Source organism: Lynx rufus, unplaced genomic scaffold (genome assembly GCF_022079265.1).
Source record: "Lynx rufus isolate CCGP_SWC_20201006 ecotype Redwood Valley unplaced genomic scaffold, mLynRuf1.p SCAF_16, whole genome shotgun sequence".
Lineage (NCBI taxonomy): Eukaryota > Metazoa > Chordata > Mammalia > Carnivora > Felidae > Lynx > Lynx rufus.
Window position 1 is genome coordinate 14310794 of NW_025814830.1, and position 14413 is coordinate 14325206.

Here is a 14413-nt window from a genome sequence, read left to right on the forward strand (position 1 = left end):
CGCGCGGGGGGAGGGCAGCCCCCGGGGAGCGCGCGCGCTGTGTGTCTCGGATGGCGGGCGGGCGCGCGCGGGCCCGGGTCTCGGCGGGGCGCGAGGTCGCCGTCGCCGCCTCCGCCTGGCACCCGCCGACAGGCCGCCCGGTGGAACGCGGGCCCAGATGGAACGCCAGGGGACCCGGAGGAGGGGCTCTGGTCGCCCGGGACGAGGCAGGCTGCGGGGTTTGGAGAAGTAAAGTAGGTCGGGGGGGGGCGGGGAGGTGAACGGGGTTGAAGGGGAGAGGAGCGCGCGCGCGCGCTCCCGGCGGCCGGGCGGAGGTGCGCGAAGGCGGAGGACTGGGGCGCATGCGCACGTCTGGGCGGGGCCGGGGCGCGCACGCAAGGCCAGGCGGAGCCTGCGTGGGGCACGTACTCCCGGCCTGGGGAGGAAGGCAGACCCGGTTCTTTCCTCTCGGCCCAGGAGGCAAGTCCTGAGAGAAAACTGGACACATGGCCTTTTGCACACTCGCAGGCACGCACACACAGACGCAGCAGCTCCCCGGCTACCCACTTCGTGCAGCAAAACAAACACTTCCCTCTAGACACAGGCCTTGTAATGATAAGTTTTATTAGACTTAGGAGGGCAAGATAATCAATAGTCCCTCAAATTAAAAAACAAAAAACAAAAACAGTACAAAAGGTACATACAAAACGTGAGATCAGACGACTAAACTTTCTCGACTCAGGGCCAAGTTCTGCAAGGGAGAAAAAAAGAGGGTGTGAGCTGGGGACTCTGGAGGAGAGTCCAGGAAGGGTCTTAAAGCCAGGGAGGGCTGTTCACTCACCTTCTTAAGCCTCCTCTCCCTTGAAGCCTGGGAGTCGGTCTCAGAGTAAGGGGGAGGCGCTGGAGGGTAGTAGGCCTCCTCATCTTCCTCCCTGTAAGGTCTCCTCCTCTCAGCTGGCCCCTTTTTCCTCAAGGCCTCTTCCAGTAGCCGCCCATCATATTGGGGGTCCCCAGACCTGGAGCTATCTTCCCGAGGGTCCCGGGAGCGGTGGTAGCGGGACCTAGGGTCAGCATAAGGGCGGTCTCTAGACCTGAAGTCATCATAGTGGGGATCCCGGGAGTGTGGAAATTCCCTTGGGACATCTTGGTCATAGAGATCATCCCGGCTTCGGCTTCTGGGAGGTCCATACGCTTGGCCTCTCCTCCCCCTACTTGGGGGAGACCTCCTCCCAGATTCAGCAGAGCTTGGCCGGGTAAGGTCATCCAGAGCATCCACAGATCGTGCACGGGGCCGCCCGGCCCCCCAGCCACTCCCTGGCCGCTCCGTGGGGGCCTCTTGCTCCCACCGCCTGGGACTCTGAGGGGAGTGGTGACTCCATTCTTCATCTCGGATTGGGGTAAGGGCAGGACCCCGGGATGGCCGGGATCTCCAGTCGTCCTCATGGAGGGAGGTGACTTCACTCATGGCTGTAGGGAAGGGGGGGTGGGGGTGTGTCACTGACTGCTGGGAGGTCAGGAACTCCAGGGCCCAGCAGTGTCACCCACTTGGCTCATACACTTTCTAGAAGACCCTAAACTTCTCATCTTTTTAAGTATTGACATGCAGGGTCCCGTACACTTCTCGCTGTGGCTGTGGCTGTGGCTGTGGCTGTGGCTGTGGCAGGGAAGGAGGGACTGTGCCCAGGATTTGCCACAAGCATACACAGGGCAGGTGTCAGGGAGACTTGGTTCTCCCTCCCCACTCAGGAACCCCTCAAACCCCAAGGCTCCCACTCACCCCGCTCTACGCGGCCATTGGGGGCACCAGGTCGAGAAGGGTCAAAGTTGGCCAGCTCTTTTTCCATGTAGTACAGGACCCGCATGGAGTCGTCCTGCTGGCTGGCCTGAATTCTGTAGCCACTGCGGACTTCTAAGGGCAGGAGATGGAGGTGATCAGTTTAGAAGAGCAGATGTAGACCCAGCTCCCTCCCCTAAAGGCATGTCCGATCTTTTAACGGTTGGTTCTTACCAGAGGTCACACTGCTGTCTGTGTCACGAAGCAGGGGTACCTGGGAGCTGTGGCCACCAACTGAGGGAGATAGATGACTGTCAGTGGCTGTCTACCTGGAGCAACCCATATCCAGCCTCCTCTCCCCTGCCTCCAATCCCCTCTTCCTTCCAGCCCCAGACCCCTTAGGACCCAAATGTCCAGCCTACCCCCTGCCCAGCTGCTCCTGGCTCCCCCAGGCCTCACCTGAGCTATTCCTGTCGAAGTCTCCAGGGTACCCATTGTAGATGGGGCCCATGGGAATCATGGCTGGTGGGGGCGGGGTCTTGGCAGGGGAGAGGTGAGCATAGGTGCTTGGGGCGTAGATGCTTGGGACGCCTGAGGTGGCGGCTTTGCCGGCAGCATACACTGGGAAGGACACACAAGATGAGAAGGTGGCCAGGAGCCATGCCGCTTTTTGCTGTGTTAGAGGGTCTGGAGGAACATATGCCTGGACCTTCTTCCCGATCCCCCAGCCATGGGGCTTCCCTAGGCACTTGGATTGGTTTCTGCAGCGCCCCTGAGACTCAGGACATCATCGTTGAATCCATACCCCCTTTGTGTTTCTTCACAAAGGTTTTGGGCAGGGGGTGTGCACTGGTAGCATGTGCTACCAGATGGGGGGCCCCCATCTGGCAAGCCAGCATGTTTGTATGATGGTTTGCCAACATTTGACAAGGTTTTACATAAAATCCCAGCTCTCTAACCACCTTGTCAGGAGATGTGGCCACCCTGGGCCTGTGTCCTTACAGAGCAGTAGGGCGCAAAGGAGCCCCTGTAGGTAAAGCCCATGTGCTAGATTCTCTAGCTGGATTCAAGTATTCCCTTGACCATTCCAGAAAATGCATCATCTGGGGAGGAATCCCATGCCCACTCCCCTCGCATGGCTGCTGGGTCCTCCAGGCCCACATGCAACGGGAATCAGTCTGAGGCAAGAGCGTGGGAGCCTCAGCGTTCACTTGCCTCAGCCAAGCAGCGAACCAAGTACCTCCTCCGGTGACCGAGGGCCACATCCACTCCCACCCTACCCCCACCTGGTTCTAGGCTGGAGAGCTCAAGGGCACATCCTCTTTGCTGCCTTCCTCCCCAGGCAAGAGGCTGAGTTCTGGTGGCTGCTCTTGTGTCAGTCACTGGGCCCCAGGAGGCTGCTTCCTCCCTGGGACTGGGACAGGGAAATGGGAGGCACAGAAAGCTCCCTCCTCTGATTCAGTTTGGAAACAGAAAGCTCAGCACTCAGCACCCCCAGGAGAAGCCCCTCGGTAGCTCAGGTGATCTGGCAGCTCCCTAACTAACCGTGGGAACTGGACCGACTTCTTACTAGATGGGAGTTGTGGACCAAAGGAACGGGGCCCCTGGCAGTGAGTTCATGGGTTCTCTGAGGTATCAGGGTCTCAGGATGGAAAGAACATGGCCTGGGGACAGGCATTTGCCATTGTGGCCCCAGCCTTAGTTCGTGGGGTAATTGCAAACCTGGATGCAGCCCCGGCAGGGGGGGTTGGGGGCATCTCTCATCACCTGTGATGTGGGCTAGCACCCCCTGCCTGAATACGAAGCTCTCAACTAAAAATGACAAGAGAAACAGGATGGCCAGCAGCCTCCAGAGAGCAGCGGATTTTCCTCAGGGCAGCAATACTTTGAGGAACCGGGTTGCTCACTGCCGAGTTCGATGTCATAAAATTAGCCAGTGTGGACTGAGCCGCAGCCCTGTGCTGGGTGCTCACACGCACTCTTCCCTTCATGTTCAAACACCTTCTGCGGGGACCTGGCAAAGAAGGAAACCATCCGGGAGAGTGGGTGCTGCTTGTGTGAGGTCACACAGTTTCACTGCCAGGGCTCCAAGGTGCTTCCTGGCCCTTAGTCATTACCAGTGCTGACAGCAACATGTCCGACAGCTAGCGGGTGAGGAACATTTTCTGTAGGCTGAGCCCCGCGCTAAGTACCGGACACACATGGGGAGGTGGCTCATTAGGCTTCCAAGCGGGTGACCTGTCCAGCCAGGCCTTACATCTCCACCTGCCTAAGCCCACAACAGCCGCCTGCCACTTCACCGTGAAGTGCGGAGGGGCACCGCCGTACCTGGACGCTCTAGAAGGAACTGGCAGCGCTCACGTCTCTGAGGAGAGGAGCTGGGCCAGTGGCAAGAGGGAGACTCCCTCTCTTTGCTTCCCCCTTCCTGTTTTGTTTGCTCTTTCCCCTTCCGTCCCCAGCCATACCTACTCTGATGTGCTAGAGATGGCCTTAAACACGGCATCCGCGTCAATCCCAGAGTGCTTTTGTGGACGTGGGCTTTTAAAATTTTGTAAATTATACAGTGCTGTAAACCTTGTCTGGTGTCTTACTTTTTCATTGCAGATTTTGTTTTTCAAGGCAGCTTTTCTTCCCAGTGAATGGCATTTTGCACTATTTGAATCCTTTTTTTTTTTAACCATGTGCATAAATTATGCTTTCAAAACAAACAACTCCAAATAAGTGAAAATCTAAATGAGCATTGAAGACAGCAGATCCTCCTTGGCCCACTTTGTCCCAGATTGCTCAAACCCTCCAGAACAGTGACAGTGTCCTGGGAAGCGGGCAGAGGGCTACCTCCTCCCCTGGAAGCCAGGAGAGAGGCCTGCAGGGGTGGGCGTGTGAGGGGCACTTACAGGCCTCCGGACAGCAGCACTTCTCCGGGCAGCAGGGACACCTGACATAACAGCAGCACGTGTGGGGGCAGCACTGACACCAGCAGATGCCCAGGAGGAGGAAGACGAGGAAGGCAGCCAAGCAGACCACGACCACAAATAGCCAGTCTGCGGAGGGAGGAGAAAAGGCCATGAGCGGGAGGCCTGGGAGGACATGGGGACACGCGGACACAGGCACAGCGGGGCAGTGCAGAGTCACGGGTGGGGCGAAGCTGTTTGTGAAACTTGCTGGGGACGTTGCAGCCCCCTGCTGGATTCTCCGTGCCAGACGCCGGGGCGCAGCAGCAGAGGGATGCCCGCCCTCTACGACCCAGGCCAGTCCTGAATTTAGGGAGCTTGCACTGGGCTCATCAGGGAAGGCACAGAATGAGGGGTGACCTGGCTGGAGCAAGAACAGGATGGAGCCTCAGAGAAGGGACAGAGAGCGAGCTGCCCAGATCCTCGTCTCTAGAAGAGTAAGGCAGGCACCAGTCAACAGGAGCCCCCTGCCTGCACCCCAGGCCCCTGCTCAGCCAGCCCAGCCCACCCCAAATCCCAGGGCCAGGTCACCTGATGCCACGGAGTTGGAGTCAGGTGAGGTTAGTGGGGGTCCACAGAGAGCAGTGTTTAGGGTGGGGGAGAATACTTAGCAGCGGTAAGTGGTGTCGGGGGCGGGGGGGGGGGCGCCACCCCGTACCTTCCATGGGCCCCGCCTGAAAACCAGGTAAGAGCTCTGCCACCCCCGAGGTCCTGCCTGGAGGGACAAAAGAAAGACAGATTATGCTGGCAGGGGCCAGCCCAGCCCGCCCCTACCCTGAAGCCAAGCTCCAGGCTCATCAGGGTGAAGGTGTCCTGAAGCAGACGGGCTGGTAGCCCAGGAGGGTCCTGGCACACAGTTCCTGCCACGCGCCCCCCACCAGTTGAGTGCTATTTTCCAGAAGGCTTCCAACCACATAATTTACCCACTCTCTCATGCCATGGGGAATTCTCTTGCCCCAAAGGGTCCCGTGGTTCTGAAGGTTCAACCTCCGTGTGGACACTCCATCTTTTCCACATACACGGGTCCTATCGCCCCAAAGGGCTCCATGTCATGTGACAGGGACAGTCCTGTTCCATCAGGCAGAGGAGGCACAGTGCCCGAGGGCCCATGAAAATGTTTTAATTTTATTTTAAAATCTGAAGAAAAAATATAGTAACACTGAATATATAATAATGAATTTACAGCAATGCAATCATAAAACACGTATTTTTAATACGAAGGAAGAGGCCCATGAAGGCAAAAGTGCCAACAGGCCATCAAAATCATAGCGTGGCCCTGAGTTCCATCTCATTTCACACACTGTCCCATACGCACATTCCATGGCCCAGCTGGTGCCACCGGTTGCTCTGTGTCCCACTAGCATCGTACCGCCGGGGCACCCACACACCAGCTCTGTGTCAACAAAGCTCTCCCCAACAGACCTCACATACTCCGTGCCACCTGCCCCGACGAGGAGGTTCTAGCACGCAAGCCAGCGGTTCCCAAAGTGTGGTCCTGCCCGCGAGGCTACAACTCTCAGAATGACACCACGCCATCATTCGCCTTTTTCGCACCCCATCTCCCGCAGGTGCGCAGGGGTTTTCCAGAGGCTCCGTGCCGGGCGATGACCTCATCGCTTTGAGGATAATGGAGCGGGTGCCCACGTGCCTCGTGCTTAAAAAAAACCTCCTGCTTTCAATTTGTAATAATCCACAAAACCGTCCACAAAAACTCTTTGTGAGCCTCGATAGTTGTTTAATGCGTTAAGCAGGTCCTAACACTACATTTTGGGAAATGCTGATGTAGAATGTGCATTTGACCAAAGGCCAGCGTTCTCTGGGTCACCCACACCTGAGCTCTGCTGTGATCTGAACACCCTGGAGCACGTCCCCCATCATGTGTGTGCTCATTCACACATGCGTTTCCTTGCATCACACGTGTGATGATGGCAACGTCCAGCCCAGCAGCGCCACACGTACAGCACACGCCTCACATATAGCACGCGCCACACATGACTATATGTGTTGGCCGGTAACAGAGCATCTGGCTAATGGCAGCGTCCCTTCCACGCATGGCAGCAGGATCCAGCCTTCCCTCAGTTAGACACACCACCTTCCCTCCTCACTCACTGCCAATTAACTCTGAGAATTTCGAGATTTTTAAAAACGGAGACCAGGAAGAGGTAGAATCCCCAGCGCTCTCCACTCTCAGTGTGGCTCTGGCTTATCTGAATTGTTGGGGGGAGGGGTCCCTGCCTGGGGTGCAGGGCAAAGAGAAGCCCCAGTGACTGGTGGTGCCATGAGGGGAGAGCGAAGCAGGCGACAGAGTCCAGAGAGCGAGCTGGAGGGCGGAGGGCAGACGGCAGACATACACAAGTGGCTGAAGAAGGGGCCCCGGTCCCGGTTCCCACCCCCTTCCCGGGCCCGCAGGGCCCAAGCCCACTCACCCAGAACGATGAGCTCTGCATAGGCCTCGTTGTTCCCCTGGAGGTCCTGCGCTGAGACCACGGAGCAGTAATATACACCGCTGTCCCCCCAACCCGTCTGGTCAAAGGTCAGGTCAGCATCTGCAACAGGAGACCGGTGAGGGAGCCTCGGGGGAGGGCATCGGGGCCTCCCCGAGAGCATGTCAGGAAGAGGGTAAGAGAGCAGGCCTACACACGGACCACGGGAACAGTAAATGACTCGTACCAAGGGTGTGCTACTTTTAGGCTCTGTTGTAACTACTTAACATGGGGTATTTCAACTAGTCTGTGAGGTGGGTCCTGTTACCTTTCCTGTTCGGTAGATGAGAAAAGAGGTCTGGCGAGATCACCTAATCTGACCCAGGTCATAAGAGTCGTCAGCAGTGGAGCTGGATGGTCTGACTCCAGAGCCTGGGCTGCAGCAGATTTATAGCCGTTGTCTTACCACCTCTCACAGCAAAGGGGACTCCCCCGACAAGAACCACCATAGTGCCTGGGATAGACCCAGGGGCAGGAGGCTGGGGTGGCGAGGCAGAGAAATAGGCCAGATTCCAGGAATTGGGAGCCGCCCAGGCCTGGGAAAGAGTGGCTGTGAGAGACACTAGGGCCGCCCCCAGTTCCCGAGTCGCCAGCCCCACATTCCAGGTCAGGCCCAGGGCTTGGGACGCTCACACGGGCCAGGAGCCCGTCAATTACAGGGGTAATGAAAGTCTTTCAGCACATCCGGTGTCCTCCCTACTCCTCGGGCCCTAATTAGTGAAACCCCTTCGGCCATTCACCCACGTGGGATGGGGTGGGACCCCGGGCGACTCCCCAGGAGGCCCTTGGAGGATGGGAGACAGGAACAGGCCAGAAATGAGCACCCCCCTCTCCCACCCCAGGAGTCCAGGCCGCTTTCTCCGCAGCTGCTCTGGCTCTCTGGCTCCTGCTGACCTGCCTACCTCCCTGACCCGCACACCCAACGCCCTTCCCCATGTGGGCCCCGAGGGCACGAAGTGTGTGCCCCAGTCTGCACCACCTGGGACCCAGCAGGGCATCAGTCCACTGATGAAGTAATGAAAGAGCTGATCCCTCTTCCTTTTTCAAAAGGCCTCGCGCCTATAGGAAACCCTCCTGCCGAGGTCCTCCTACGCCCCTCCAAGCACCTTACCCCAGCCCACAAGGCCCTTGGCAAGATCTGGCCACTGGTTACCACACTAGCTTCAAACCCACTGTTCTCCTTTGCTCACTAGACTCCAGACACACTGGCCTCCTCACCGTCCCCCAAGATGCTGGGCCCATACCTGCCTGGCACTGGGTTCCCAGACGCTCACAGGGCTGGGTCCATCCTGCAAGCGTAACCTCCACCTGACTGCTGAATTGTATCAGCCAGCTCAGGGGCTGACCCTCCGTGACCCCATGCCCAAGGGAATGTGGGCTCCATGCAGGCAGAACCCGGCCTGTCTCGGCCACTACTGAGTCCCCAGTGCTTGGCGCGGGGCCTTGGCCAGGACCGGGAAATGAACCCCTTCCCTCTTCATGCCCACCTTCCTTAGCACCTGCTGTCTGTTCCAACATCCTGGGCACATGGCTGTATTCAAATAGGCACTTGATACACTCATTCAATATTCAACACATAATCACCAAATGCACCCTATGTTCCGGACATACCTGAGGCGACTGGCGTGCTAGAAAGGCAGTCCTCCAAGTGTGATCTACAGACCCCGGGGTTCCCCCAGATCTTTTCAGAGGTGTCCTTGAGGTCAAAGTTATCATCATAATAATACTAAGGTGTTAATCTGCCTTTCTCACTCAATCTCTCGTGCATTGCCAGGAAGTTTTCCAGAGGCTATAAAGCCTGTGCTGTCACAGTATACTGAATGCAACAGCAGCTCTGAGAAGCCAGCTTCTTCTGCTCGGGCAGACTTGCAGGAGATGTGCAAAAATATAAAACTAAAACAATGCCATACTCTTGGTTAAAGGTTTTTGCTTGGGTTTGGAAAATATGGTTCTTTTTCCATAAAAAAGCACGTTATTTATATTAACCTGTAACAAATTGGTTATTGTCATTTTAAATATTTTTTAAACTCCTCTGTTTGCTAGTCATAAAAGCAAAGTCCTCTGAAGTATTTAAGAGTGGAGAGGCCCTACAACCGACAAGTTTGAGAACCACTGCTACCTACAGCAGATATAAATCCCCGCTCTGACGGAGCTCAGATCCTAACTGGGAAAGAAAGACAAATAAACTTAAATATACCACGTATCAGATGGTGATAAGGAGTATGGAGAAACCCGACCAGAGAAGGCAGATGGAAAGTGCCAGAGGTGGGAGTTGTGTAAATTTAAGGGGTGCCCAGGGAAGCCTTACACGTAAGGTGACCTTCCGAGCAGCTGTGAGGGAGTAGAGGACACAACTCCCCTCCACAATCACACATCTAGCCACTGATTATTGAGCTCTTCCTCTGTGCTGGGTCCCTTTCCATGTATTCTCACTGAATCCTCATAAAACGCTGAACTACGTGCTCCCAAATCTTCCTGATTCTCCGGAACACCCTCTCGGCCCATCATTTTTCCACCTGTGTCCTTAAATCAGACTCCAACCAAGTCTCCAAAACCAGAGCTGAGGGGCGGGTCCCTACCCTGTGCTGCAGAGGTGGATGGGAACCCCCGGCTACAGCAAAAGTTCACAGGCCAGGAGTTGAAATCCCCTGGCTCCTCTGGGCCGGATCCCAGGCTCAATGTTTTCTTTGAGGCTGTATAACGTTTTCAAAACCCACACAAAATATGGCTTTCCAGCTGCTTTTGATCAATTCTAAGGCCCAGGCCCACCTCCTTCCTGCAGGGCGCACCCTGTTCCCGGTCTATGTGTGGTCCTGACATCACTCGGGCTGGGCATTGCCCTCATTGTTTTAGGTGCCAGGAGGAGGTGCTGGGTCTCCAGTTGAGAACAGAGCAGGGCCTCTTCCACATCTCTGGGCCTCTGGTTCCTTATCTGCATCAGGCAGAAGGAGCCCTCACCCCAGGGGTCCCATGGGCTTTCTAGTGCTACTGGGTAGGGGTGGTGGGGGGCACACGTGCCCAGGCAGCCTGGCGAGGTAGAAACAAGGCTCGCATCCCGGTGCTCCACATCACCCAAAGCAAGGAGGAATGGAGGGGTAGCCAGAGGCACCCTGAGCTGAGGGACACACCATTATGGTTTGCCAAGGACAACTTCCAGTTAAAACCTGGACAGCTGGTGGCCCTCGGAACACCAAAAGGGGGTCCGCTTTTCTCCATCCTCAAAGCTGAAATGGAGGAAGCTCCCGCGGCTCCCAGATTTCCTGAGAGGACATACACACAATGGATATTTACACATTACTGCCTGTATCAAACACGACACAGAGCGCGTCAAGGCAGCTTGAAACCCCCGCGTCAAGGCACCTTAGGCCTCTGGAACAAGAAGAGTCTACCCCAGGAGAGTCTGAGGGTCACTCTGGAGTTTTAGCCTCAGCAGAGGAGGCGTGATTCCAGCCAGCCTTCAAGGACACTCTCAGTTTGGGAGTATCCGGACAGGGCTGCTGGGTAGTCACGCCTGGTCCAGGCCATAGACGGCCCTGGGTTATAGGGGAGGGGCCTGTACAGGTTGAACCCCCAAGAAGCTCTCTGACCTCAAGAACAGCAGGACGCTCATGAAAAGTCAGGGCAAGCTGTTCGGGTCCCTCCCCCAAGCACTGCTGACAGACTGGGTCTCTGGAACCTTGCCTTCTGTCCATGGTCTAGACAGAGCGAGGGAGTGTGCTCCACGACCTGCCTGGTCTCTCGGGGTCTGCAAAGGGACGCTCCCTTCCCTGCTCTGTCCCCATGCCCAAGATTAAACCTCTAATCCTTATTTAAGACAGTGAAAGGGTAAATCCATTACATGGGTTGAGCGTTCACCCCTCGCCCACTATAGCCCCATCACCTTCCCCTAGATTCTTTAGGGTCTGGTCCTTCTATCTCTTATTTTAATGTTTATTTATTTTTGAGAGAGAGAGACAGAGACAGAGTGCGAGCTGGGGAGGGGCAGAGAGAGAGGGAGACAGAATGCGAAGCAGGCTCCAGGCTCTAAGCTGTCAGCACAGAGCCCGATGCGGGGGCTCCAACTCACAAACTGTGAGATCATGACCTGGCCAAGTCGGACGCTTAACCGACTGAGCCACCCAGGCACCCCTAGGGTCTGGTCCTTCGAAAATCACACTCACTAAACGTCTTAAGGGGTGTGCCCCTGACTCATTCCATATAGTAGGTGGCCCTAGCTGGCTTGCTCTGTAGCACTTAGTACTCCCTGAAATTCTCTTTCTCTGCTTGTTTACTGCCAGTCTCACCCCACTAGAATGTCACCTCCTTGAGCACAGAGACCTTGGCTGTCCTGATCGCCACTTACATCCACAGCACCTACATCAGCACCTAACATTTAGCAGATGCTCGATAAATACCGAAAGAATGAATGGATGACTTCCTACCTGCTCCTTACTTAGTCCCAAAAGGCATTTCCTATTAGCTGGCAGCATTATGGTTAAAGACCAGGCTTCTGAAGTCTGCCTGGTTTCAAATCCCAGCTCCAGCCCCTTCTTAGCTGTGTGTCTAGACAGCCACTCTAACCTCTCTGAGCCTCAAAGCCAAGAGTGTAAAATGTGGTCACGAGGACTGCATAGGAGAAAGTATGTAAGGTGCCTGGCAAGTCATAGGCTTTATCCATGAAAATCTCTCACCCCATCAGCTTACTCATGTTACTGCCTTGGTGAGCCCTTTGCTGACCACCCTGGGCAAGTAAAGGGATTACAAGCTTGGAGATGAGACCCAAAGTGGCCGCCTTAGAATCGCAGCTCTGTGACCCCGTGTAAGCTGCTTTACCTCTCTGGACCTCTATACAATGAGAATAGAATCTCACACAATTACTGTGTGGTCTAAATGAGTTAATCCATACAAACCCAGATGAGGGCCTTGGCACATACTTATATACATTTTTACATACTGTTGCTAGTATTAGTATCATTCTAGAACCGCTGCTTCTCTTCATTACCCAATTTTATGTTCCAAGCACTTGACACTACATGTTATCTCATTGGTCTCCCTCACTGGAATGTGGTCTCCACAAGGGAAAGGATTTGATGAACTTCCAGCATCAAACAGCACCTGTATACGTTAGGTGCTCAATAAATCTTTGTTGTTAAATAAAGCACAGACGGATGAATGGATGGATGGAAGGAAGGATCCCTCCCTTCATCAAGCCTTTTAGACACTGGTGCTCAAGAGCTTCCAGGGGGGGCGACACCAGGTTGGGCACAAGGGAGCCAACACTGCCACCCAAGCAAGCCCCGCCCCGTCCCCTGCCCTGCCCAGCCCAACATACTTCCTGTGATGGTGATCCTTCGGCCCTGGTAGTAGTCTCCCAGGGTCACGGCATTGCCCTGCTTGGTGGCTACAACCCTGACAGTGCGCATGCTGTCCTGGCACTCCACGTAGGGATTGTAGCCTGGGTTACCGGCTGCCAGTTGGGCATTGAGCTGGTTGTCCACACTGGCTGGGGAGAAGGCATCGGCGATGCGGGTCCCGGCAGAAAGACTTGTACTTCCAGATCACAATGGGTGCCGTGGGAGTCGTGGTGGCTTGGTAGGTGCAGGGCAGGGTCACAGGCTGGAAGAGGATCACCACGTGGTAGGGGTCTGACACAGTCACCTGGATGGCGCTGGCAGGAGCTGAGGGCAAGGGGAGAGTCAGCAAGGGCTTCTGTGAGCTCAGGGAAGTGCCTCAGGACTGAGCAACATCACTGGTCACCAGTGGGACACTTGCAAGTGTAATGGTTTTACAGAATCCCTAGCACACATTGTTCCTTAATCCCTGGGACCAGAGAGGCTGCTCAGATAATCATGCCCATTTCCTAGACCCGTGGGGCTAAAGTGGCAAGTGCAAGGTCACACAGCCAGATTTCTTGGAACGTCCTGTCCATCCCTCTTCCTAGAGTGTGGCCTTGGCTCCCTCTTCCCTTAGCCATTCTCTCATGGGAAGGACCTCTCTCTGTGGCCTAAGCAGGAAGGCGCAAAGACCACCCCAAGGCCACTGCACTCAAGGCCCTACTGCAAAAACAACCACTAAAGGTTCCAAGTTCCATGGGGTCTTGTGACTGGGGGGCGAGGGAGGGGAGTGGAATTTTGGAGTTGTTTCACTGAACTCTTTTGCCATGGAGTAGCTAAAGCCCCCATAGTGTCTCCATCAGCCTCCCACCTCACCCGACCCTAATCCATCTCAAACGAACACACCAAAAGCGCTTGGGTAAAGATAAAGTCCCCTCCACATCCCCACCCAAACATCTGATCCAGGTGAAAGCTCGCCAGCAGAAGATGGTTTCACACCAAGTCCGTAAGTCCATCCCACCAGACCCTTAAGCAGATACTTCGCAACATGGATGGGGCTGGGGCCTGGGGAGTCCCTAGTCCTACATCCACCCAAAGCCTGGGCTCTGTTTCTTGAACTCTTTCTCCAGGCGGCGTCTGATCCAGCCCTCGAGTGTCCGCTCTCCGTTACCCCAAGTCTTAGAAATCTTGGGGTGCGCCCAAATCCCCATCCCGGCCTTTGCCAGTGATCGGGTGGTCCTTCACCCCGACATCACAAAAGGTCCCCTTCTCCTTGCCGCTCCAGGATTCGCGGTCCAGGGAGTTTCACTTCCTGCTATCTCTGAACTAGGGCGGGGGAGCGTTCCTTGGCTCGAATGGGGAATTCCCTTCACCCTGGCACCCAGATTTCCCGAGACCCTGGGGATCCAGAGATCCTGGTCTCGGCGCTCCCCCTCCCCCAGCTCTCCAGCCCGCTCGGCTGTGTAGAACTCCATCCATCCCCCTTCTACAGTGCCGTCCCGCCGCTCCGCCGACCAGAGGCCCCGCTCTCCATACCTGTGCACAAGGTGCTGAGAAAAAGCCACACGAAGACGACCGCGCCCCAGCCCCGAAAGGCTAGGTGAGGGCCCATCCCCCAGGAGAGCCCGCGAGCCACTGGCGCCATCGCGGCCGTCTGGGCGCGTCTGGCCCGCGCGTCCCCTACTTGGTACCGAGAGGGTAGGGGGCGCGGCGCGCACCAAACCTGGGAGGGGTGCTTGCTCCTCCCCTTCCCGCTTCCGTTCCTTGTCCCTATTCCAAGCCCACCCTGCCCTGTTCCAGGACTTTAATTAGCGGAAATAACGTGGATGAGGAGCACGCTTCAGCTTTCGGGGAGAAACTCGCCGGACCCACTGTGGCTCCCCGAGCCACTCCACCCCCTGCGCGCTCTGGGGA

At 56.0% G+C, this 14413-nt stretch overlaps 1 protein-coding gene across 1 annotated transcript; it reads right to left on the reverse strand.

The window, feature by feature from the left end:
- Window positions 1–584: 584 nt before the first annotated feature.
- On the reverse strand, window positions 585–14153 carry LSR (lipolysis stimulated lipoprotein receptor). Its single transcript, XM_047078255.1, is given in 10 exon segments — window positions 585–730; window positions 821–1446; window positions 1757–1888; window positions 1988–2047; window positions 2213–2374; window positions 4648–4794; window positions 7131–7250; window positions 12499–12694; window positions 12696–12844; window positions 14036–14153. Coding segments are annotated over 10 exon segments (1737 nt in total). The 5' UTR covers window positions 14145–14153; the 3' UTR covers window positions 585–694.
- Between the last annotated feature and the right edge of the window lie 260 nt (window positions 14154–14413).